The sequence below is a fragment of the Dipodomys merriami genome, unplaced genomic scaffold, assembly GCF_024711535.1.
Source record: "Dipodomys merriami isolate MVZ:Mamm:240054 unplaced genomic scaffold, mDipMer1.0.p SCAF_6, whole genome shotgun sequence".
Classification (NCBI taxonomy): Eukaryota; Metazoa; Chordata; class Mammalia; order Rodentia; family Heteromyidae; genus Dipodomys; species Dipodomys merriami.
Window position 1 is genome coordinate 70,506,102 of NW_027206179.1, and position 27,198 is coordinate 70,533,299.

The 27,198-nt window shown below is 40.4% G+C and overlaps 1 protein-coding gene across 5 annotated transcripts in view; it reads left to right on the forward strand.

Moving 5' to 3' along the window:
* The window catches only part of Zdhhc20 (zinc finger DHHC-type palmitoyltransferase 20), a 58,264-nt gene that overhangs the window by 7,450 nt on the left and 23,616 nt on the right, over positions 1–27,198 (forward strand). For 4 of the 5 annotated variants that reach the window (XM_070003123.1, XM_070003120.1, XM_070003121.1 and 1 more), the window contains exons 2-5: positions 10,159–10,182; positions 14,657–14,760; positions 20,866–20,986; positions 25,837–25,906. In XM_070003123.1, coding sequence (XP_069859224.1) covers positions 10,159–10,182; positions 14,657–14,760; positions 20,866–20,986; positions 25,837–25,906 — 319 coding nt within the window. The remainder of the gene's footprint in view (positions 1–10,158; positions 10,183–14,656; positions 14,761–20,865; positions 20,987–25,836; positions 25,907–27,198) is intronic. The other variant, XM_070003124.1, reaches the window with a different exon arrangement.

The window sequence follows — 27,198 nt, forward strand, 5'->3', positions numbered from 1 at the left end:
GCACTAGCAAGGTAAGTAAGTGCTTTACCACTTGAGCTCTGCCACTGCCTTATCACTGTAATTTAGTATCTGTTATTTCAGCATTGAAGTGTAGATGCCCATCTGCTGAGGTGTGTGTGCTGCACGTCAGCAGTACTTAAACTTGTGCTACTTATGTGCTTACAGGAATAGTGTCAGGTATAATCGTCTTAAAGTTCCAAGTGATGAGGGTATGAAGGGCTCCCTACCCTTCTCTTTTCTCCCCTCCCCGCCCCTACTAGAAGCAACCCACAGCCCTCACTCTCCTTGCTATCCCAGGATACAATGTGCTTCGTAATTTATTTTATCTCTCAGAATTTGTTTTCCTGCTACAATGTGGGCTAATAGTACCTAACTTACAGATTAATGTAGTTTTTTGACAGCACAGATGTTCAGATTTTATTGGGGATGGCAAAAAGATTTAATAGCCGCTAGCACACTCATTCTTGCCTTTTCTTTATGGTAAGAGTTGGTCTTTTTGTTCGTAAAAGTTTCTTAAACCAGGTGCTGGTGACTCTCGCTTGTAAAACTCAGGAGATTTGAAGATCAGAGCCTGAAGTGGAGGTGTGGCTCAAGTGGTAGAGCGCATAGCCTTGAGTATAAAAGCTAAAGGATGCACTTAAGGCCCAGGACCAGTAGATGCACCCAACAAGTTTCCTTAACAGTCCTTAAACATTTTATTGTCTCTCAAGATCTCCAGTGAGTAACAGGAACACATTCTCACCTAGTTTTTCCCTAATTGGCTTATATGAAGATCATTTACAAAAATATACCTATTTTGCTATAAACTGTTGGTAGTGCCAGAAGTGTGTGTATGTGTGTGTGTTGTCTAAGTAACAGAAGGAAGGAGCTCTCCACAATGTCATTATCTGTGATTTTAAGGAGATTAGTGCTTCATACTATTTCTGTAAGCATATAAGTAACTTAGAAGGCCAGTAGGTAGACATTTGGACCTAACTGTTAAAACAACATAAAAAAATAAAAGTGACTACTATAGTTTCCGAGAAGATTTCTTTTTCTTTTCCTTTCTGAGTCATGGGGCTTGAACTCTGGGACTGGGCGCTGTCCCTCAGCTCTTCAGCTTAAAGCAAGAGCTCTACCACTTGAGCCACCAATGCCACTTCCGGTTAGAGAGAGAGTCTTTTGGACTTTCCTGCCTGGGCTGGCTTTGCACTGTAATCCTCAGATCTCAGCCTCCTAGTAGCTAGGATTACAGGCATGAGCCACCAGCACCCAGCATGGTGATTTCTTTAAGCTAGAGATCTAGAGGTCTTGAAAAAATTTTTTTAATTTAAATTGTTATAAAAGTGATATACAAAGGGGTTACAGTTTCATAAGTCAGGTAAAGATTGGGGGAAAAAATAAATCTTCCCCTTCTTTCCACCCAGCTTTTTTGGTCTTTTTGTTTCTGGACAAGATCTCACTATACAGCCCCTCATTTCACTATATTTTCTCATCCCTCAAAATCCTTCTGCCTCAGTCTATAGAGTGCTAGGATTATAGGTGTGAACCATTGCGCCTAGCCTAAAAGTCTATTTTGAAACACTTTTCGAAGTTCTTTGGCATTTCCCAGTGTTTGGTTATGCTAGTGGGAACTTTGAACCAATGGGGATTGGAATCTTAGGAAGAGTTAATTTTGACTAAAGTATCAGTTGAGCAACATATGAAAACATGCATGCTTATTAAATATGAAGTCCTCAGAGAAGCTCTTTAAACTTAGCTGTAAGGAATGGTATTATCAGCACTTGATGGAGATAATACCAAAACCACTAAAGTGTTAGTAAAATTTGTCAGTGGGTGTGAAATTATACTGGTTTATTGGATGTTCCTCAGTTTCTTTTTTCAATGGATAACTAGCAGGCTTCTAACTATTTTTTAGTTTTTAAATTTTAATTATTTTGTCCATCATGGGGCTTGAACTCTGGGCCTGGACACTGTCCCTGATCCTTTTTTGCTCAAGGCTAGTGCTCTACCACTTTGAGCCACAGCTCCACTTCTGTTTTTTTGGTGGTTTATTGGAAATAAGAGTCTCACAGACTTTTCTTGCCTGGGCTGGTTTTGAACCACAATCCTCAGATTTCAGCCTCCTGAGTAGCTAGGATTACAGGCATGAGCCAACAGTGCCTGGCTTCTTCTAAGTATTTTTTAAAAGGAAGGTTTCATGGCCATGTACCATGCACACATATACAGTACTCTCTTAAGGGAAAACTTTCAGACTATGTTTTTCAGCCCTGAAGACTGAATCTTCTAAAACTAAATTGATGGCTACTCCCCTGCTTAGCACCCTCTAGTGGCTTTTAATTTGCTCTCTATGAAACCCTATTTGTATGGCTAAGGCTTTAGATGCTGGGCCCACTAGTTCTAATTTCGTCTTCCAATGGGTGTTCAAGAATGAACAGATTGACGCAGAAGCTTCAGTCAGACAGGCTGTGTTGCTTTTGATCTGTCAGGCCAGGCAGGATTACACCTGAGTATCCTTCTGCTTCCTGTTCCTTCTACTTGGAGTGCTTTTATTTATTTATTTTTTTCAGGAGGAGTTTCTTTATTTTCTATTAAGTATTCTTCCAAAAGCATTATTTTTATTCCATGATTGCCTTTTTTTTGTCAGTGTGAGGCTTGAACTCTGGGCCTGGGCGCTGTCCCTGCGCTCTTCAGCTCAAGGCTGGCGCTCTACTGCTTGCGCCACAGCACCACTTCTGGTTTTCTAGTGGTTTATTGGAGATGAGTCTCACAGCCTTTCTTGCCCAGGAAAGAACTGTGATCCTCAGATCTCAGCTTCCTTAGTAGCTAGGATTACAGGTGTGAGCCACCGGCACCTGGCTTCGGCTTCCATGAGTGATAAGAAATAACATTAGAATTAGAAAGACTACAAAGAAATAGCAAATGTGGATAATTTCTTATATATATATATATATATATGTATATATATATATACACACACACATATATATTTTAATTTTTTTAATTTTAATTTTTGTTGGTCGTGGGGCCTGAACTCGGCCTGGGCGCTGTCCCTCAGCTCTTCAGCTCAAGACTAGCTCTCTACCACTTGAGCCACAGTGCCACTTCCAGCTTTTTCTGCTTATGTGGTACTGAAGAATCAAACCTAGGGCTTCATTCATGCCAGACAAACACTCTACCACTAAGTCACTTCCCAGCCCCCGGATAATTTCTTTTTTTTTTTTGGGTCCGGTCGTGGGGCCTGAACTCAGGGCCTGGGTGCTGTCCCTCAGCTCTTCAGCTCAAGGCTAGCTCTCTACCACTTGAGCCACAGCGCCACTTCCGGCTTTTTTTCTTTTTGCTTATGTGGTGCTGGGGAATCGAACCCAGGGCCTCAGGCATGCAAGGCAAGCGCTCTACCACTGAGCCACCTTTCCAGTCCCCCCGGATAATTTCTTAAGCATAGGAAAAAGAAAAATTATAGTAAAAGGCTGAGAACCTAATAAACTTGAGATTATAATTTGAAAATTGTGCATCTGAAAAACAAATGTATTTTTTTTTTGTTTTTTTGTTTTTTGTTTTTGCCAGTCATGAGGCTTTAACTCAGGGTCTGGGCACTGTCCTAGGATTCTTTTGCTCAAGGCCAGCACTCTACACTTGAGCCACAGCGCCCCTTCCAGCTTTTTCTGTGTATGTGGTACTGAAGAATCAAACCCAGAGTTTTATGCATGCTACACAAGCACTACCACTAAGCCATATTCCCAACCCCTATTCAATTATTTTTAGCAACAGCATTATAGGACTCTTAATACCCTGATTTTTCAAGAAATAAACTCTTTAAATATAGACCTGTGGGCTGGAAATGTGGCTTAGTGGTAGAGTGCTTGCCTAGCATGTGTGAAGCCCTGGGTTCAATTCCTCAGTACCACATACACAGAAAAAGCCAGAAGTGGTGCTGTGGCTCAAGTGGTAGAGTGCTAGCTTTGAGCAAAAGAAGCTCAGGGACAATGCCGAAGCTCAGTGCTCAATCAAGCTCCAAGACTGGCAAAAAAAAAAAAAAAAAAAAAAGCCTGTGTCCAGCTACAAAATTTTCCCCGAGCTTTGATCATAGTTACCATAGTTATCTTTTTGGAGTGGGGAGGATTGCTTCTAATGGTATGATATGCAAAACATTCAAGTTTTTCCTGGTTAATCCCAATGCAAAATGTTAAGAACTATTAATGAAAAATCCATGTTATCAAGTGTACAACACTAATTACCATTCAGCTGCTAGTATTCTGTTTTTAACCTAGTTCTCCCAAAGAAAATTCTTAAATTGAATCTTCAGCAGAATGAACCTTATATATAGCCCTAAGCAAAACAAAAGCTTTTGTTTACACAATCCTTAAGATTTTACTGTTCCTAATATTCCAAACCATAATTACCATATTAACTTTGTCATGTATAATTGTATGCAATTCTGCCAAGCAGTAGTATACTACAAGACCCTGAGGTTAGGAAAAACATGATCTGTTACCCCAGTTTAACAACAAATCTAACTTTTGCTAGTTGCCAGTGTATGGTTTTAATCTAAGCCGTGACAGTACAGGAGATGGAGACATATCTCGTTATCTCATCTTGGTTTTCCCAAGTTGTCAGAGGTGTTCTTCACAGTTTTGCTTTGCCTGCCTGAAGTTGAAGACTCTGTAATTTCATTGCCAGGCCCATGTTGCCACTGATTTTTAGTTTACCTTGCAAGAAGGCTGACTGAGGATTCATTTTCCCAGTCATCAAAGCCAGCAAGTGTGAGTCGGCCATGGTGATTGTGCAGTCAGCCTTCTTATCTGAGTTCAGAAGCACCGATCCTTTGCTGTTCTTTTTTTTTTTTTTTTTTTGCCAGTCATTGGGCTTGAACTCAGGGCCTGGGCACAGTCTCTGAGCCTCTCTGTGTTCATAGCTAGCACTCTACCACTTGAGCCACAGCGCCCCTTCCACCCTTTTCTATTTATGTGGTACTGAGGAATAAAACCCAGGGCTTCATCACGCTAGGCAAGCATTCTACCACTAAGCCACATTCCCAGCCCCCTCTGCTGTTCTTTACATCCACTACCTAAGTGGCTCCTTTATACCCAGGGACATCCTTTACCCTGAAGACAAAAATGCCACCAATTTTCTTCACAAACTGTTCACCTTCCTCTTCAAGCTTTCTTCTCACTCTTCTTGAAGATATGGTCTGCCTTGAACCCCTGCCTGCAGAGCTGGTGGGTGCAGCCTCAATCTGATGTGTTCTGGCAGCCTCAGGGAAGCCCATCCTGTAGAGGGTGACACCAGGACAAGGCCCCTGCAGTGCTTTTAGCCATGATTTCCACATAGCTAGCTAGCTCTCCTGGTTTGTTTATATTGTTGCTCTTACCCCCCCCCCTCCCCCCGGGCTTGAACTTTGAGCCTGGGCGCTGTCCTTGTGTTTCTTTTTGCTCAAGGCTAGTGCTCTACCACTTGAGCCACAGCTCCACTTATGGCTTTTTTGGGTGATTAATTGGAGATAAGAGTTTCACAGACTTTCCTGCCCTGCTGGCTTCAAACCATGACTCTAATTTCAGCTTCCTGAGTAGCTAGGATTTACAACCATGACATTTTGATTTTTTTAGTCTAGGCTGAGCTGGGAGCTGGTGTCTGTAATCCTAGCTAGTCAGCTGAGATCTGAGGATTATGGCTCAAACTGGGCAGGAAAGTCTATGAGACTTTAATCTTCAACTAACAAAAAGCTAAACATAGTAGTGGCATGGTTCAAGTGGTAGAGCTCCAGCCTTGACTGGAACAGTCATCATGAGGCCCTGAGTTCCAGTCAAGTGATGGATGTCAGCACCAAAAAATATAAAAAAGACTCCAGGCCTATTTTGTAGAGTTTCCTTCAGCTTGGTTTGTCTGAAGTTTCCTCATTAGATTCTAATCAGTCCTGATTAGATGCAGCAAGAGTGCCACAGCAGTGCCCTTTTGGTCACTTCTGTGAAGTTTCAGTTCTTTGTGTTTCGTATTCTGGTAGAATCACTGATACACCGTATAGATTGGCCTTCGAGGAAGAACTTCTTGCTCCATTGTGACAAATGTGTTCTATGGCCAGCTTGCAGCTGCCAAGTCTTTGAGCATGACTCACCTCACCCAAGGTCAACACCCTTCCTGATTTGGCCTGCAGGGCTCCGAGCTTGAGTGAGATGGAGCTAGATTTCTCCCCCAAGTGTCCTGCCAGCCTGCATTGCACTTAGATTTCCCCTCCTTTCCAGTCACATGTTTTTCCTAGTAAATATACTATACTTCAGTGCCTCAGCAGGATTCCAGAAGACAACTTCAGATTTCTTATGAGGAAACACTGTCAAACGCTAAATAATCTGTCCCTTCTTACTATTACTTAACTGTGCTTGGGGGGAAGCAAGGGGAACTTGCGGGGAAGGGGAACTAAGACTTAAAACTCCGGGCCTGGGTGCCTCCCCTTAGTTTTTTCTCTCCAATCTGGTGCTCTCCACTTCTAGCTTTTTGGTGGTTAATTGGAAATAAAGAGTTTCATGGGCTTTCTTGCTGGCTTCCAACCATGATCCTCAGATCGCAGTCTCCTGAGTAGCTAGGATTAGAGGTATGAGCCACCATCACACAGCCATGTAACTCTTTTCAGTATACTTTGAGGAATTGTACTTGAAACAGTTTACTGTACTATTTGCCAAATGGTGATTTTCCCCCCCCTAATTCTATCATTTCCTCTACATTTTTAGAACTCTATGGCATGGAATAGTTAGTCCTTCTATTTATTGATTGACTTGTTAACATATACATACAAAAGTAGATTTTATTATATGAATAATAATCTAGTGGTTATTCTGTTATTCAAATTGGCCAAGATTTGGCCAATAGCAAACCCCTTGTTCTGGTTTTTGTAGGTGTTTGGCAGGTCTTCCTCATTTTATAATATTTTTTTGTGCTGGTACTGAGACTACAGGCCTTGAACTCAGGGCTTGGGTGTGCTGTCCCTTAGCTTTTGTTGTTGTTGGTGGTAGTGGTGGTGGTGGTGGTTGTGGGGCTTGAACTCTGGGCCTGGGTGCTGTCCCTCAGCTTTTTAGCTCAAGGAGAACACTCTACAGCTTGATCCACAGTGCCACTTCCAGTTTCCTAGTGGTTTATTGGAGATAAGAGTCTCATGGACTTTCCTGCCCGGCCTGGCTTTGAACCTCGATCCTCAGATCTCAGCCATCTGAGTAGCTAGGATTGTAGGCATGAGCCACCAGTACCCCGGCTTCCCTTAGTTTTTTTGTTCAAGGTTGGCCTTTTATCACTTGAACCACAGTTCCAGTTTGGGTTTTTGTGGGATTAATTGGAGATAAGAATCTTAGAGACTTTCCTACAGTGATCTTCAGATATCAGTCTCCTGGGTAGTTAGGATTGCATGCATGAGCCACCAGCACCCAGCTATAAAACTTGCTTTCATCCATCACAATATTTTTCAGGGTCGTCTGGGTGGTTTTTCTTTATTTGCCATTTCAAAATGCTTATATTTGGATTAACAAAACAAAAACATTAAAGTACCAGAAGGAAATAGGTGTTGCTGCACCCTAGTGGCTCATGCCTGTAATCCTAGCTACTCGGGAGGCTGAAATCTGAGGATCACAGTTGAAAGCCAGCCCAGGCAGGAAAGTCTATGAGACCCTTATCTCCAATAAACCACTAGAATACCAGAAGTGGCGCTGTGGCTCAACGGTAGAGTGCTAGCCTTGAGCTGAAGAGCGCAGGGACAGCGCTCAGGCCCAGAGTTCAAGCCCTATGACCAATTCTTCCCCTCCCCCCCCCCCAAAAAAGTGTGTGAATGATTATCAAATTTGTGTGGAGACAGCAATCACATTTTCAAGCTCCAAAGTTCAATATTTTTAATCCCAATAGAAAGAAATGGATATATTATGTAAAAATTCACAGAAAATGAAAATGGCCCACTAACATGAAGAGAAGCTTATTCTCGCTTGTAAATACAAAGTAAAATTAATACTAAAAGCTTAAAAACACTCAATTGGGTAGACTAAAGAAAAACAGGCTGTCTCATGCATTTTCACTTCAGGCTTTATTTTTTTTATTTGCTGATTAATTGGTGATAATGGTCTTAAGGATTTTTCTGCTGGGACTGGCTTCAAACCTTGATCTTCAGATCTCAGCCTCCTGAGTAGCTAGGGTTATAGGCATGAGCCACCGGCACCTGTCAGATTGGCAAAGACTTTTAACTAGGACATACCACATGAATCATAAAGAAAAATGGAGGTGAGCACTGGTGGCTCATACCTGTTATCCTAGCTACTAAGATCTAAGGGTCAGTGTTAAAAGCCAGTCCAGGCAGGAAAGTATGTCAGAGACTGTTCTCCAATTAACAGCTAAGAAGCCAGTGGTGGAGGTATGACTCAAGTGGTAGAGCGCAAGTAAGAACACAAAGCTGTTGAGTTCAAACCCCAGTATTGGCACATGTACACACACAAAATGTTCTGTGTGTACATCACCCAGTGCAGTTGATGCGGAAAAGCTCTCAGTCCTGTGTTACAATCAGTTGTGTTAAAACTTTGCATCCTAAGCATTCATGGGTTTTCCTTGTGCTGGTCTTGGAACCATATCAGCAGATAACAAAGGTTTATTGTACCAGTAAAAAGAGAACTAGAATGTATAAGCTCGTAACTCAGTGATACAAGAAGCACATGCGCACCCGCTCTCTCTCGCTCTCTCTCTCCCTCACTCTTTCTCTGTCTCGTGTGTGTGCGCGTGTACACACACACACACACACACACACACACACACACACACACGTGTCAACCAGGGTTGAAGGTATAGCTCAAGTAGTAGATTGCTTGCTTAGTAGTACCCATTAGGCCCTGGGTTTTCTTAAGAAAAACAAGGTGCCAAAAGCCAAGTGTGTATGTATACCCATACTATGAATAGAACGAAGTTGTGGTGCTCTGCAGAATAGAGTAAGGTATAACAATCTTATATATTTCATGAAGAACTAGAAAACAGAAATAGGAGTTTAAAGGCTGTATGCATAAAGAAATCACATATAAGGGCAGAGAAATGCTAATTACACTGATTTGAGATTATTGCACCTTGAATGCATGTTTTGAAATAACACATATCACTTAAATAGGAGTGGTATTATGTGTTCATTTTTAACATTTAATTTGAGTATAGCTTTTACAAAGAGATTGGATAAAGTACATTACAGGCTAATAAGTTAGTTTTGAGAGAGTAGTAGTATTTTCTTGCAATTATCACTGTTAATTCACTTTTATAACATTGATCTAAACAATAATTTGAGTAATTGTACTGTTAATAAGAATTTAGGGGTAAAGGCATGGCTTAGTGGTAGAGCACCTTACTACAAACACCAGTATCATATGTGCACACATACACATATCTTAGTAGCCAGGCACTGGTGGCTTGTTTCTGTGATTAACTACTCAGAGGGTTGAAATTTGTTGAGTGCCGGTCCTGGGCCTTGAACTCAGGGCCTGTTCACTGTCCCTGAGTTTTTTTGCGCAAGGCTAGCACTATGCCACTTGAACCATGGTTTTTTTGGTGGGTACTTAAAGGTAAGAGTCTCATGGTGTTTCCTTCCTGAGTTGGTTTTGAACTGCAGTCCTCATTTCAGCCTCCTAAGTAGCTAGGATTATAGGTACAAGCTACCAGTGCCCAGGCAAGAAAAGAGCAAGAGATTTTGTTTCTAAGTAACTGGCAACAAGCTGGGATGGAGGCATGGCTCCAACTATGAGTAAACTCAAGAAGAGGGAGAGGGCCGGGCGCTGGTGGCTCACGCCTGTAATCCTAGCTACTTAGGAGGCTGAGATCTGAGGATTGCGGTTCAAAGCCAGCCCAGGCAGGAGAGACCGTGAGACTCCTATCTCCAATAAACCACCAGAAAACCGGAAGTGGCGCTGTAGCTCAAGTGGTAGAGCGCTCGCCTTGAGCTGAAGAGCTGAGGGACAGCGCCCAGGCCCAGAGTTCAAGCCCCACGGCCAACAAAAAAAAAAAAAAAAGAAGAGGGAGAGGCCCTGAGTTTAAGTCCTTGTACCAGCAATCTTTTAATTTAACATTTTAACGTTTTTAAAGTTTGATGAAAATGATGTTGGATGAATACTGAACTTGAAATAAAACTTAGGTACAAAATGTTCAAAGTATATTTATTCGCTGTTTTTTCTTCTGTTCTAGATACCATTTCTAAAGATGAAACTGGTAAGGCCCTTTCAATCTTATTTTAAGTAGAATATGTATGGTATCTTAATTGTTATCATATATATTTTTTATTTACTGATGAATATATGTTTTTGTTTTTCAAAAAGGAATGACTTTTCTTTAACATTTTCAATAATTAAAATAAAATATAGTGTTGGATTTATTCCCAGACATTCATTTTATATTATTTAAATGAAATGAAGGCGTTTTTAGTTGTAAGGCACCTTACTCCTCAAACTATGTATTTCTGTCTTGTGTGTTCTTCAGAACTCTCTGTACAGATTCTTAATATCAGTTCTCAGTGGATTCTACTTTCATCATATCTAAATGTCACTGTGGTTCTCTTAATTATGCATTTGTTTAAAATAGCAAATTGCTACTCACAGATATTTAATGAAATATCTAGACTTTAAATTTGAAAATTATTGTGCTAGATCAAGGAAAGTAAAGGGTTTTTTTTGTTGTTGTTGTTGTTTTTCTGTTGTCTGGTTTTTGGCAGGACTAGTTTAAACTTGCTAAGCTAGCATTCTACCACTTGAGCCACAATCCTAAAGCTTTTCCCTTTAGTTATTTGGATAGGATCTTAACATTTTATTTTTCAGATAGGGTCTTGCATTTTTGCCTGGGTGCTAGTTTGAATCACAACTTGGAATGACAGCTTGCACTACCATGCCCAGCTTTTTTGTCAAGATAGAGGGTGGGGAAATCTCACCAACTTTTTGCCCAGGCCAGCCTGTAAATCTCTGCCCTCTGAGTAGCTGGGATTATAGGCAGGAGCTACTACACCCAAAGTGTACTATGCCTAAAGTTTTATAATGACTCACCAGAGTGATAACACTTAGGGGGGAAAATGTTTTCTCAAAATTTCACTGAAATTAAAGTTTTATAAGTACAATGAGATAGATTACAAAAAAAAAATCAGAATTTGTTTTGTGTCAGTCCTGGGGTTTGAACTCAGGGCCTGGGTACTGTCCCTGAGCTTTTTTGCTCAAGGCTAGCACTCTGCCATTTGAACCATGGTTTTTTGGTAGATACTTAAATATAAGAGTTTCATGGAGTTTCCTTCCTGAGCTGGTTTTGAACTGCAGTCCTCATTTCAGCCTCCTAAGTAGCTAGGATTATAGGTACAAGATACCCAGATAAAATGTGATTTTTTTTTTTTTTACATAAAACACCAGATGATTTCTAAAACAGTTGGATAGCTTTAAATTATTAGTAAATATATATTCTAATTACTGGAGACAATCAGGTAATAAGTATGTTACTCTTAAGTCCAAGTTTTAGTAACAGAAGAAACAAAGACTCAGTCATGGTAGATTTATCTTTTTTTTTAAATCAGAATTTCCTGGGTGTTAAAAGTTCAGATGCATAAAATACAGAATTTTAAAATTTCTTTAAAAACTTTTTATTCGTGTTATTTGGGATTATTTACCATGTTTTTTCAGGGTCTTTTGGTAACATTTTTGTTGTTAATTCAGTTTTAAGCAATTGTTGAAACAGACTTGGACCTATAAATGACTTATTTTGAACATTGATTTAATTACAGTTAACTAAGATTTGACTTTACAGATTACTTGTAACCTGTGGCTTTTAACACGCATATATGACTAGAAGATTGTAACAATCACATAAATTTGAATTTTGTTAAAACATTTTCTACTATTCTTTGTTTTAACTGATTGCCCTGTTATAATTGATTACCCTTTGTTATAATTGATTATCTTCTGTTAAAATTCCTTACCCCCTGTTATAATGATTACCTTCTGTTAAGTACTTCCTATATTCCAGGCATTGTTCTAGGCCTTCTCTTTCTTTCTTTCTTTTTTTTTTTTTTTTTTTTTTTTGTCGGTTGTGGGGCTTGAACTCTGGGCCTGGGCACTGTCCCTGTGCTCTTCAGCCCAAGGCTAGCACTCTGCCACTTGAGCCACACAGCACCACTTCCAGTTTTCTGGTGGTTAATTGGTGATAAGAGTCTTATGGACTTTCCTGCCTGGGCTGGCTTTGAACCACGATGCTCCAATCTCAGCCTCCTGAGTAGCTAGGATTACAGGTATGAGCCACTGGCGCTCGGCCTTTGTTTCCTTTAACTGAGATATCATATATTTTAAAGCAGTCCATTTTGATTTTTTTTCTCATAGAGAGTAGAAATGTTCTAAAAATACATGCTAATATATATATATATATGTATATATATATATATTAAATATTCAGGAATTTGTTACCTTACGCTATTCGTAAGTAAATAGTTAAGTTTATAAAGTATCTCACTGTTTACTATTTATCACAAAACTGTCCAATGGAATTTAGAGGAGAAATGACCAGCTTGACTGAATATAGTGGCCAGGCAATAAATATATATTCTAATTACTGGAGACAATCAGATTATAAGCATATTACTCTTAAGTTCAAGTTTCAGTAACAGAAGAAACAAAGACTTGGTCATGGTACGATTATCTTTATCATTAAATCAGAATTTTCTGGGTGTTAAAAAGTTCAGAGTTGCCAGGCGCCAGTGGCTCATGCCTATAATCCTAGTTACTCAGGAGGCTGAGATCTGAGGATCACAGTTCAAAGCCAGCCCAGCAGGAAAGTCCATGAGACTCTTATCTCCAATAAACCACTAGAAAACTGAAAGTGGTGCTGTGGCTCAATTGGTAGAGCACTCGCCTCGAGCTGAAGAGCTGAGGGATAGCACCCAAGCCCTGAGTTCAAGCCCCATGGCTGACCAAAAAAAAAGTTCAGAGTTGATAAGTGACCTTACTGTGGTAAAAGGTGATTAAACTCCTACATGGTTTTCTAAAACATGTATTCTGTCTATCATCTATCTATCTATCTGTCTGTCTGTCTATCTATCTATCTATCTATCTATCTATCTATCTATCTATCTATCTATCTTATCTACCTACCTACCTACCTACCTACCTATCTAGGACCAGTACTGGAACTTGAACTCAGGACCTGGGCACTGTTCCGTAGCTTTTTCACTGAAGGCTAGTGTTCTACCACTTGAACCATACCTCCTCTTCTGGCTTTTTGCTAGTTAATTAGAGATAATAGTTTTAATGGACTTTCTTGCCTGTGCTGCTTCAGCCTTGATCCTTTGATCTTAGCCTCCCTGAGTAGCTAGGATTATGGACATGAGCCACCAGCACCTTGTTCCCAATTCTATTTGAGACCATTGAGCAGACCACAAGACTTGACTTGGAGGGAACAGATAGCATATAGAAATGCAGTTTATTGAGAAGCCAGATTTTCAGCAGGGATGAGTCAGTAGTAGTGGAAGCAAAAAGAGTGCATTTAAACATGAAAGAAACTGTGGTTGGAATTGTATCTTGGCATTAGATGTAGAATCAGAAGTAGAACGGACTAAAAATGGTTCAAAAAATAGAAATAAAATTTTAGGGGTAACATAGAGAAAAGAACTTTAGATGGATTGGAATTCTGGTGTTATCACATTTAATAAGTAAGGGATGTTGGCCAAAACACAACATTCTATGAAATTCAGTGTTGCCATTAATACAGTTGAAGATTACCTTGTAAGATCAACACTTTTGTGAGGGTTAGATTAGTAAAGTGCACATTGTATACTTTCAAAGAGACTTGGAGTAGCTAAAGTCAAATATGACTAGGAAGGCCCAGAGTCTTATTAGGATGCACTGGCCAGGAATTTCACAGTCAAAAGGAGGATGAACTAGATGTGCAATCTCATGGACATTTCTGCCCATGCTGGCTTCCAGCCTTTATCTCCAATGGCAGCCTCTGGAAAAGCTTGGATTACACGTGTGAGCTCCTGGTGCCCTATTGGAAAAAGATTTTGATAGAAGTTGAGAGTGGCCAAAAGTTTTTCTTGTTAGCCTGTGTTGAATATGAAAATGATATTTAAGATATCTGTTCTGGAGAATACAGGGTAGCGTTATTTAAATTTGCCCATTATAATTGGCGATTTACTTTCAATTACCATTTACTTCATGATTTACTTTCATTTACCATTTGTTGGATTTAATATTCAGTCTTGATTGTTCTTAAAAAAATTCAAGTTGTTTAAAATGAACATTTAGGGAAAACTTAAAATACAAGTTGGCTGGTCATAGTGGCAGTGCACACCTGTTAGCACTAAGGAGGCTGAATGAGTTTGAATCTGGTTTGGGCTACATAGTGAGTTCACGGCTAAATAAATAAATAAGAAACAACCCAGTGACTTGAAACAACCTCAGGAACTTGTCAAATCTCAGCTTAGGTAGTCTTTAGTTACAGACCAGACTGATAATCCCTTAAATATAGGGACAGAATATTTTCTCATATCTATTAATGTCAGTATGCAAGTAAAAGAATTATACGTATTTGATGTTTTAATGAGTCTTAATTTTTTTTTAATTGGATCTGGTCACCTGACCCAGATAATGTATTTTTTATGTAATGCTTTTTCCTGTTGTCACTTGGACTCATTGAAATGTTATTTGTTTTTATTTGCCAGGAAAGACCGTTGTTTACCTTGTGGCTTTCCATCTGTTCTTTGTTATGTTTGTATGGTCCTATGGGATGACAATATTCACAACTCCCGCTACCCCCTCCAAAGAGGTAAAGTCAATGTTGGTTAATTGACAAATGCTTTAACTGATGATGGAAATGTTTTCCCTTGTGTTACCTAGTTAAGACTTTATATAATATATTTGTTTTGTTTCCATTCATAAAATTGTTTACTAACTGTATTTTGAATGTGAGTCATAGCCTATTTTCAGATACACAATTCACTGGTTTACTGTAGTAAAAAGTTCAGTTGTACTAATATCTCTGACTCTCTCTATATTAAAAAAAAAAAAAAAAAATATATATATATATACTCAGGGCCTGGATGTTGTCCCTTAGCTTTTTCATTAGAGGCTGGCACTCTGCCACTTGAGTCACAACTCTACTTTCAGCTTTGGAGATTAATTCTGCCCACACTGGTTTCAAACCACAGTCCTCAGGTCTCAGCCTCCCAAGAACTACAGGCATGTGCCACCATCACCTGTTTATTTCCTTAAATTAAAAACATACTCTTTATTTCTGAAGCAAAAGTCCTAAGGGACACAATTGAGTTATGGAAGTAATATATTTTTGGAAACCCTCTTAGTATATTTTCTTAGGCAAGAACAAATACACTACAACTAAAGAAAGTGGTGGTAAAAAATTGTTCAGGTCATTGTTTCCTACATCTTACTGTGATTAGTTTGTTGGGTTTTTTTCCCCCTATATAACTAGATAATCAAAATTAGAATCCTTGGCCATGTGTGGTTGACTACATCTATAATACCATTTACCTGTAGGTAATTGGCGGTCATCTCGAGCAAAAAACATGAGACCCTATCTAAAAACTAACTAGAAAAAAGGCTGTCTAGCAAGCAATCTCAAGACCCTAATTTCACTCTTCAGTACCACCAGAGAGAGAGAGAGAGAAAGGTGAGGGGAAGAAGGTAGAGAGAGGCTGAATGAGAAGGCTGAAGGAGGAAACGAGAAGCAGAGGAGGGAGAGAAAGGAGGAGGGGTGAAGAAAGACGTGGAGGGAGAGAGAGAGAAAGAAGGAAGGTGTAAGAAGAACGAAGGAAAGAAGGGAAGGGGAGGGGAGGAGAGGAAATGAGAGATTCACTGAGTAAGGTATGGTGGCACATGCCTATAATCCTAGCGTTTGGATGGCTGAGGCAGGAAGATACTGAGTGTGTTACATGGGTGGATTTTGTTTCAAACTCCTCCCTTAGAGGAGGGGGGTCCGGTCATAGGGCCTGAACTCTGGGCCTGGGCGCTGTCCCTCAGCTCTTCAGCTCAAGGCTAGCGCTCTACCACTTGAGCCACAGCACCACTTCCAGCTTTTTTTCTTTTTGCTTACGTGGTGCTGGGGAATCGAACATAGGGCCTCATGCATGCAAGGCAAGCGCTCTACTACTGAGCTACCTTCCCAGCCCAGGAAAAAATTGTTTTTTAAATATTCCCTAGAATTAAACTAATCTGGATTTTATTTTCTACTCTAACACATTATGTGATCTCTCTGAGATTATTTTTTTAATCACAAAATGGAGCTAAACGAGATTTATCCCAGTGAAATATTAGATAATGATGGTAATTGTTTCCCTTCATGTTGAAGATATTTATCATATGGTAAAAAAATCAGCTTCCATTGAACACTTTGATAAACACACATGTAAAAAGAATACTTGCTATAAATTTCCACTTGATAAGATTTCACAAGCTAAATACACCTTTTAACTACTACTAGGCACAGTTTCAGGAAACTGATCATTCCCAGCCCCCTCAGTCCCCTCATGCTTCCTTCTGGTCATCCATATCATGGAAATCTCTCTTCAGCCTTTCACCAGCAAGGGTTGATTTTGTCTAGTTTTCTCTTCAGTACGAATCATCATGAAGTAATACATGTAGTAGCCATTGTCTGTATGCTTGTGCAGCTTGCATTCTGTTTGTGAGATTCACTTGTGTGGCTATAGGTAGTGGTAGATCGTTCATTTTCATTATCATGTAGGATTCTTTGGTGGCATATAATACAGTTTATTTACCAGATCTACTGTTAGTAGTCTGTTGGGAAGAATCATGAAAAATAGGCCTTCTGAAACATCTTGGGGAATGTATGTGTGGTTCTTTTGTGAAGACCCCTAAGACTAAAGCATTCATGTACAAAGAGCAGAACATATCATATGTGCTATGTATAATAAACATCAGTAGATAAATTCCTTGCCCATTGTTTACCTTTTGGATATTTTTATTTTAAGAAAAAAAAGTAAACCATAAAGCCAAAAACTTGGTGGCTCTTGCTTGTGATCCTAGCTACTCAAAAGGCTGAGATCTGAGGATCGCGGTTCAAAGCTAGCCCAGGCAGGAAAGTCCATGAGACTCTTATCTCCAATAAATCACTCAGAAAAGTGGCACTGTGGCTCAAGTGGTAGAGTGCTAGCCTTGAGCTGAAGAGCTGAGGACAATACCCAGGCCCAGAGTTCCAAGTCCTAGGTCTGACCCAAAAAAAAAAAAACATTAAGATCTGAGGATTGCAGTTTGAAGCCAGCTCAGGCAGGAAATGCTGTAAGACTTATTTCCAACTAAGCATCAAAAATAAAAGTCAAAAGTGGAGCTTCCCAAGTGGTAGAGCACCAGCTTTGAGCAAAAAAGCTCAAGGACAGTACCCAGGCTCTGAGTTCAGGCCTCAGGACTGGCAACACACACAGAAAAGTAAATCTCCTAAAGGTTTCTTCAACCATATTCATCAGATCTTGATAATAGCCCTTAAAGTTATGCTATAAACTACTTAATTTCTCAGTTCATGGTGGGTATTTAATAAATGTTGAATGAAATAAACTATTAATCTCTTGGTTTTGTTTTGTTTTTTTTATCGGTCATGGGGCTGGACGCTGTCCCTGAGCTCTTCAGCTCAAGGCTAGTGCTCTACCACTCGAGCATAGTGCCACTTCCAGCTTTTTCTGCTTATGTGGTGTTAAGGAATCAAACCCAGGGCCTCATGCATGCAAGGCAAGCACTGTACCACTGAGCCACCTTCCCAGCACCAACTATTAATCTCTTAACATTGCAAAGGACCTAATTTTATTATAGTAATTCCTAGTAATGACTGTTGAAAACATTGTAAAAGGAACCTAATTGATGTTTCAGTAGCATCATCTGAACATTGAATTTTAAGATAGTAGTGCAGCTGTGTTTCAAGTGGTAAAGTGCTATAGTCTTGAGAAAAAAAAAAAAAAAACAAACACAGGGACATGGGCTGGAAAGGTGGCTCAGTGGTAGAGTGCTTGCTTTGCATGCATGAGGCCCTGGGTTCAATTCCTCAGCAACACATAAGCAGAAAAAGCTGGAAGTAGCACTGTGGCTCAAGTGGTAGAGGGCTAGCCTTGAGCAAAAAAAGTTCAAGGACATCACCCAGACCCTGACTTCAAGCAATAGGACTGGCGAACACACACATACACACACACACACACACACACACACACACACACACACACACACACACACACACACACACACACACACACACACACACACACACACACACACTCCTAAAGAATTCTGACTGGAAGTTTCAACTGCTTAAGGAGCACTTTGTTTTTCTACCTGCTGACTCAAATACCAAAACATCCAATACATTTGCTGCCCCAATCACTGCTAACAGCTTAACAATGTTGTTTATTTTGTTATATGATAAGAGCCGGATTCAGAAAATTATGACACCCAAAAGATTAGGGAATTGTCAAAGATTACAGAATTACTAGTAGAGCTGCTATTAAGATGTTGGCGTCATGGGGCTTGAACTCTGGGCCTGGGCTCTGTCCCTGAGTACTTTAGGCCAAGGCAAGTACTCTACCACTTGAGCCACAGTGCCACTGCCAGTTTTCTGATGGTTAATTGAAGATAAGAGTCTCACGAACATTCTTACCCAGGCTGGCTTTGAACTGTGATCCTCAGGTCTCAGCCTCCTGAGTAGCTAGGATTATAGGTGTGAGCCACCAGCACCCAGCTCCTAGTACATTTTTCTATGTATTGCTAACATCTCTTCTTGCCTTCCCATATTAGTAGTATAGCCTGAGTTCAAGTGTACTTTAGGAAGTAAAAGACCTTCCATCCCAAATAACAAGCCCATACAGCAGTCAGAGAGATCTTAAAGAAGTCTTAGAAGGGGGAGTGGGGGGGGTGGAGGGAGGAGGTTGGGTGGGAAGGGGAAACAAAGGAGGAGGCTACAATGCTTGATAAGAAATGTACTCATTATCTTACCCATGTAATTGTAACCCCTCGGTACAGTATTTTCACAATAGAAAAAATATATATATAAAAAGAAGTCTTGGGGCTGGGAAGGTGGCTCAGTGGTAGAGTGCTTGCCTTGCATGCCTGAGGCCTTGGGTTCGATTCCTCAGGACCACATAAGCAAAAAGAAAAAAGCTGGAAGTGGCATTGTGGCTCAACTGGTAGAGGGCTAGCCTTGAGCTGAAGAGCTGAGGGACAGTGCCCATGCCCAGAGTTCAGGCCCCATGACCGGACCACCCCCCCAAAAAAAAAGAAGTCTTAGAGGGGCTGGTAAGGTGGCTCAGTGGTAGGACGCTTGCCTTGCATGCAGGAGGCCCTGGGTTTGATTCCTCAGCACCACATAAGCAAAAAGAAAAAAGCCAGAAGTGGCGTTGTGGCTCAAGTGGTAGAGTGCTAGCCTTGAGCTGAAGAGCTGAGGGATAGCACCCAGGCCCAGAGTTCAGGCCCCACGACCGGACCCCCACCCCCACCCCCCAAAAAAAAGGAAGTCTTAGAGACTTGTGAGTTCATTTGTCAACCTCCTACAGGCAAGGATAATCACACAATTCTACTGCCAGTACATTTTTTTTTGTCACAAGAGATTTGGAATCAGGGATGTGTGCTTGCTGGGCAGGTGCTCTGTGTCTAAGCCCATGCCTCTAGCAATCTCAGGCATTTCTGATTTACTCCCTCTAAAATACTTCTGTAAATTTGTTGTGCCAGTACTAAGGCTTGAACTCAAGATTGAGTGCTTTCACTTACCTCTTTTTGCTCAAGGTTAGTGCTTTACCTCTTGAGCCACAGCTCCACTTCTGGCTTTTTGCTGGTTAATTGGAGATAATAGTCTCACAATTCTGCCCCGGCTATCTTCGAACCACAATCTTCCAGATCTCAGCCTCTTGAGTAGTTAAAATTATGTGTGTGCCACCAGCACCATAACCTTTTATATACTTAGAAAGACAGAGATAAAATATATGTTTGGAGAGAAGAGGGTCTGGTCAGATTTTATTTTCCTAGTAAAATCTCACAAATCTCTGGGCTGAGCTATTAGTCCTAGCCACATAAGCTGTCAGATCTGGTACTTTCTATTCACCATCATTACTTTCCCTGAAGAATTAAAGTTAAAATATTAGGAGACACTTAAGAAAAAATCAGAATTTCAGATGAAGAATGAAGCAAAACCAGAACTAAACTGGATTATGTTCTTGGAATTAGTACAAAAGTCTGTTTTTCATTCAAAATCACTGAACATAATTCAAACTATGAGGAACTAGGTTCAAATTGTGACCTGAAGATCACAATTGCTAGTAGCTAGGATTCAGTTTGTGAGTAGCTAGGATTACACACATGAGCCACTGGTACCTGGCATTCCAGCCTATTTTTAAAGAACAAATTTATTATATATATATATATATATATATATATATATATATATATATATATATATATAAAGGAATTTAATCTACAAAAAGTAACGATGTATATTTATGGAGTTTATATTCATTGCCACCATTTGTAGGAAGGACAGGTATGTTTTAATTTGTATGTAGTTTTTGTCTTTAAATTAGAAATGTGTAAATAAGCCAGATATGGTAGTACATGTGATCCCAGCTACTCGAGTGACAGAGAATTACAGGAGAATTACAGTACAAGGCCAGCAAGGGCAGGGTTAGTGAAACCTTATCTGGAAAACAAACTAAACTAACAACGACTGGCTCAAGTGGTAGAGCATTTTGCCTGGAAAGCTTGAAGCCCTGAGTTCAATTCCTAGTACCAAAATAAAATATACCTTCATGAAACAGAATATTTGTGTGTGTTTCTTTTATTATTATTATTATTATTCTAAATAAAACATTTCCTGAGCATGATTCTTCACCTCATGGGATTTAAATTTTTAATCTTTCTCTTTTTATAGTTCCATTTATCCAATTCTGAAAAGGAACGTTATGAAAAGGAATTCAGCCAAGAAAGACAACAAGAAATTTTGAGAAGAGTAGCAAGAGATTTACCTATCTATACCACGTCAGCTTCAAAAGGTACAAAGTGTCTTTCCTTCTGCTGGCACTGATGGTAGGAAGCTGATACCTGAAGGATCATGATTTTTAGTCAGCCTGGGCAAAGAAGTCTGTGAGACCCCCATCTCCAAAATAACCATTCAAAGGCAGGGCTAAAGGCATGGTTCAAGAGGTAGTAGTGTTGGGGCTGGGAAGGCGGCTCAGTGGTAGAGCGCTTGCCTTGCATGCCTGAGGCCCTGGGTTTGATTCCTTAACACCACATAAGCAGAAAAAGCTGGAAGTGGCACTATGCTCGAGTGGTAGAGCGCTAGCCTTGAGCTGAAGAGCTCAGGGACAGCGTCCAGGCCCAGAGTTCAGGCCCCACGACCGGACCCCCCCCCCAAAAAAAAGAGGTAGTAGTGTACTAACAGAACAAGCCAACCCAGTAGTTTTGAGGTTCAGACTTCAGACCCTGATAATACCCCTCCCCCCCAATGGTGTTTATTTCTCAGGATACATTTACATGGATTGACAATTAAGTGGATATACAATAATTGGTCACAATTGATGTCTACTGGAAAAAGATGAACTATTTTCTTTTTCTTCATGGTGTTTTAGATATAGATAGATACGTAATTATCTCATCAGATTTTCTCAAGGAGCTTGCTTTTTAAAAAAATTTTAGCCAGGATTTATTTTAGTAAAACAGGATTATGAAGTTAAGGAGAAATGGCAGAGAGAAATATTTCTTGTTCCTCTTGTAGGAAATAGGAGTTAAAGACTGTAAGGGGCTCATTTTAATATGAATCTCTATTTTCTACCTATTATTCTCCCCCAGCTCACCTTTTATATTTAAAAATTTCAAGTATTATTCCTAGTAAGCCATCATTTGGAAATTCTGGTTTGAATTGGTTTATTATGTGTCAACACTGAGTAATAAATCCAGAACTTGCTAAGAATGAGGAGCAGTCAAACATAAAAAGGTTCCAGGTGGGCTGGGAAGGTGGCTCAGTGGTAGAATGCTTTGCCTTGCATGCATGAGGCCCTGAGTTCGATTCCTCAGCACCACATAAGCAGAAAAAGCCAGAAGTGGTGCTGTGGCTCAAGTGGTAGAGCACTAGCCTTGAGCTGAAGAGCTGAGGGACAGCGCCCAGGCCCAGAGTTCAGGCCCCATGACTGGCAAAAAAAAAAAAAAAAAAAAAGGTTCCAGGTGTGGTGGTATAGGTCTATAATCCCAGTTCTTCTGGAGGCTGTAGGGAGGAGAATCACAGTCTGAGGCCAGCTGGGGCAAAAACAGGATACCTTACCCAAAAAGCAAACTGCAAGTAAAAGGCTAAGAGTGTGGCTCAAGCAGGCTCCGAGTTCAACCCCCTGTATCAAAATGTAAAGAAAGCAGGGAAGAAAGGGAAAGGGAGAAGGTTAGGAGAAACTTAACCCAAACAGATATTCAGAGACCAAGCCATGAAGTCATGTTTATTAGCTCTGAACTCATGCTCTTTCCTCTGTACCACTTTTTTGTCAGCTATGGGACTTGAACTCTGGGCCTGCATGTTCTCTGAGCTCTTCAGCTCAAGGCTTAGCGCTCTACCACTTGAGCCACAGTGCCACTCCCGGTTTTCTGGTGGTTTATTGGAGATAAGAGTGTCACAGACTTTGCTGCCTGGCTGGCTTTGAAATGTGATCCTCAGATCTCAGCCTCCTGAGTAGCTAGGATTACAGGTGTGAGCCACCAGCGCCCGGCTTCTGTACCACTTGTTTCACTGAGGTTCATGACTGAAACAGCACTTTCCTTTCTCAGAGTTAGCCTTTTGATGAGGGGAATCTGTGAGTGACTAAGCTGTTCATTTAAGTATAGGAATTTGTTTTAAATTATATATTACATACTTCATTAATTGATTCAAACAATAGACAATAATGTCAGTTTAAGAGTTATTCTGTGTTGTGTTTTACATATGAACTCTTTTTTTTTTTTCCAGTCGTGGGGCTTGAACTCTGGGCCTGGACACTATCCCTCAGCTCTTCAGCTCAATGGCTAGCACTCTACCACTTGAGCCACAGTGCCACTTTGGCCTTTTCTGCTTATGTGGGTGCTCAGGAATCGAACCCAGGGCCTCATGCATGAGAAGAAAGCATTCTACCACTGAGCCACCTTTCCAGCTCCTACATATGAACTCATTTAAAACAGAATGTGACTTAGAGGTAGAATGCTTGCCTATCATGTATGAAACCCTGGGTTGGATTCCTCAGTACCACATAAACAGAAAAAGCCAGAAGTGGTACTATGGCTCAAGTGGTAGAGTTGCTGGCCTTGAGTAAAAGAAGCTTAGGGACAGTGCCCAGGCTCTGAGCTCAAGCTTCAGGACTGGCAACAAAAAACAGACAAAAAACAAACCCCCTATGAAGTAGGTACCACAGTGCCTATTTTGCATATGAAGAAACTAAGGCACTATTCTGGGACATGAAGGTCCCATTGTATGAGAACCAGCCTGAGGCATGGTGACCAGAGAGAAGAGGCAACACAGATCCAGAAGAGCACTAAGTGCCGTTTATTGAAGGACTTACTAACAGAAACTCGGTCCTGCTTAGCAGGAAGATCAAGTGGATCCCCGATGGGTCTACATGTTTGGACCAAAATAACATCATTTAATCCAGAAAGTACCTGATTATTCTCTGTCAAGAATCAGGCACCAGGCATTATGTAAAGCTGAACATACTGCTTCAATGACTTTGTCGACTCCTAGAGTGTGGGCAGCTATGCAGAGAAAACCAGCTAGGATTACTCTGGTACAGTCATGGCGGCCATAACTCCCCATAACTCCCAGTGGCTGCAGTCATGTCAGGGTGAATCTATTTAGACACAGAGAAAGTTGAGTTACTTGTTCAATGTCATATGGGCCATATGTGAGAAAGAGATTTCAATCAAGAACCCACTGGGCTTTTCAGCTCCAGAGGGAAATAGGGTGATGGGCAACTTGTGAATAAAGACAGTTTATGGGCTCGAGGCTTATCTCAAGTGATGGAAAAGCCCTGAATCAAGACATTAGCATGCACAATGAGAAAAAAAGAAAAGTTTTAGTGTCTGCAAATTTTAGGAGATAATCTGATTGACTTTAAAATGCACTTAATACTAAGATTTTACAGTGCAGTTTTTCTGTTACGGGTACAGTACAAATTACTTGAACTTTCTAAGGCTTTCATTCTTCATTTCAAAATGAGAATAAGCGGGGCACTGGTGGCTCATGCCTGTAATCCTAGCTACTCAGGAGGCTGAGCTCTGAGAATTGTGGTTCAAAGCCAGCCCTCGCGGGCTGAGCACTGGTGGCTCACACCTGTAATTCTCGCTACTCAGGAGGCTGAGTTCTGAGGATTGAGGTTCAATGCCAGCCGGAACAGGCACCTCAGTGAGATTTTTATCTCCACCAGAAAACCAGAAGTGGTGCTGTGGTTCAAGTGGTAGAGTGCTAGCCTTGAGCTGAAAAGCTTAGGGACAGCATCCAGGCCCAGAGTTCAAGCCCCATGACCGACAAAAACAAACAAAAAACAGGAAGTGCAGCTGTGATTCAAGTGCAAAGCATTAGTCTTCAACGAAAAACTCAGTGACAGTACCCAGCACTATCATATACATAATTAATACGTACATATACATACCTAAATTCAGAATGTCATTATATCTGGTTTGGTAGACATATTAAAAAAAATTTTTTTTGGTCGGTCATGGGGCTTGAACTCTGGGCTTGGGCACTATCCCTCAGCTCTTCCGCTCAAGGCAAGTGCTCGAGCCACAGCACCACTTCCAGTTTTCTAGTGGTTAATTGGAGATAAGAGTTTCATGGACTTTCCTGCCCAAGCTGGCTTTGAACTCTGATCCTCAGATCTCAACCTCCTGAGTAGCTAGGATTACAGACGTGAGCCACCAGTGCCCTGCAACATATTAAATTAGATGGTATAAATGTGAACATCTTGGCATGTATAAACTTTTCAACAAATTTTATTTCCTGTACTTTAAGTATATGATAGCTAAGTTAAAACAATCTATTTATTTTTTTAGGATGTTTTATTAGTGTACCTAATTGTACGGAGGCAGGCTCATTGTGACATTCCCATACATACATACAATGTATCCATCCACCTACTCTCTGTGGCTCTCCTTTATCTCCCATGCACCCTTCTTAAAACCGTTTCAACTGCTTTCATTGTTCTGTTTTCATATGTGTGTATAAAGTTTTCCCACTGTCTTCATTCACCCCTCCCACCTCCTGCTGGACCTGTCCCCCGAACAGAGCATGTTTTACTCTTGTCATTCATTATTTTTACTGCATATTAATAATATGTTCACATTTCTCAGGTTCTCTTCTATCATGACTTTTTGTTTTGTGAACTTCCCCAATGCATTTTGGTTGTTTGTTTTGTTAAATTAAAGCGAGGTGCTGGTGGCTTATGTCTGTAATCCTAACTACTCAGGAGGCTGAGTTCTGAGTATTTCAGTTCAAAGCCAGCCAGTTAAACACCAGAAAACCAGAAGTAGCACTTTGGCTCAAAGTGGCAGAGTGCTAGTCTTAAGCAAAAAAAGCTCAGGGTCAGTGCCCAGGCCCTGAGTTCAAGGTCCATGACTGACAAAAAGAAAAATAGAACAAGAAAATTGTTGGAATTGTTTTCAGAAGTAGGTAATGTAAGGGAGTGTGATGGAGGAGGGGGTGAGACTGATTGGAACACATTATATACATGTGTGTAAATGTCACAGTGACGCCCCCCCCCAGGTATAACAAATGTGTGCTAATAAAACTTTTTAACTGTCCATTTACCACAGTTGTTTATTTTAAAAATTAAGCCTTACCATCAAAATACTTCAATTTGTATATCCTTCAGCATCTTCTTTTACCTCTTTCATGTAGCTATCAGATACTGTGAAAAATGTCAGTTGATTAAACCTGATCGGGCGCATCACTGCTCTGCGTGTGACACGTAAGTGTTACTCCTTTGCTCTCATTTAAGCCCAACACTGGAAATCAGTGATGGGGAAAAGAGAGGAGAAATTGACATTTTATGCTCTATATAAGCTTAAACGAAAAAGCAAACTGAAGAAAAATATTTAGCAAAAGTATTTTGTCCTCTCCTATTTGCTGTGGATAAATAGCTAGCAAAAAACGTTATGCAAGCCAAAATATATGCAAAAATAATCTTGATAAGTTTTCTACTGGTGGACAGAATTTTCCTTAAATATGCTTTCTGTTTTTATACTTCATATGATATTGACAAGGTAATAATTATAACCCTCTTCAGAAAGGTAACTATTTTTTATTAAAAAGACTTTAATGATGGTTTGCTTGTTTTACTTTTTTTTTTGAATGGGGCTTTAACTCTGGGCTTGGGCGCTGTCCCTGTGCTCTTCAGCTCAAGGTGAGTGCTCTACCACTTGAGCCACAGTGCCACTTCCAGTTTTCTAGTGATTTATTGGAGATAAGAGTCTCATGGACTTTCCTGCCCCGGCTGGCTTTGAACCGTGATCCTCAGATCTCAGCCTCTTGAGTAGCTAGGATTACAGGCGTGAGCCACTGTTATTTTTATGTATGTATCTACTTGTTTATTTAACTATTGTGTCCTACCAGTGGGGCTTGCATACAGCCTAAGTGCTGTCCCTTTGGTTTTAGCTCAAGGCTGGCATTCACGTGCTTGAACCGCAGCTCCACTTCTGGTTCTTTTTTCTTTGCAGCTAATTGAAAATAAGAATGGCACTGACTTTCTTACCTAGATTGATTTGAACTTCAGTCCTCAGATCTCAGCCTTCTGAGCAGTTAGAATTACAGATGTGAGCCACCAGCTCCTGACTCAGTTCTTACTACTGATACTGATATTAAAATCTAAAAGATAATAAAGTAACTTTAGAGGTTTTCCTTCAGTTTTTTTTAACTAGAAAAATGTAAAATAATTTACCTTTTGGCATATATGGGAAAGTGAGTGTATCAAAGAAAAAACTGCTTGGAACCTCAATTAATCATTGCTCTTGAAGTAAACAAGGGCTTTAAGGTTCACATTTGTTATATATTACTTGAGTTGACTTATAGGTAACTTTATGCAATTGTAAAGTTACTATTAAGGAGGCAAATATGGGTGTTTGGTTTTTGTTTTTGTTTTTTGTTTTTTGATCATGGGGCTTGAAGTTTGGGCCTGGGCACTGTCTCTGAGTTCTTCAGCTCAAGGTGAGCACTCTAACACTTGAGCCACAACACCACTTCTAGTTTTCTGATGGTTAATTA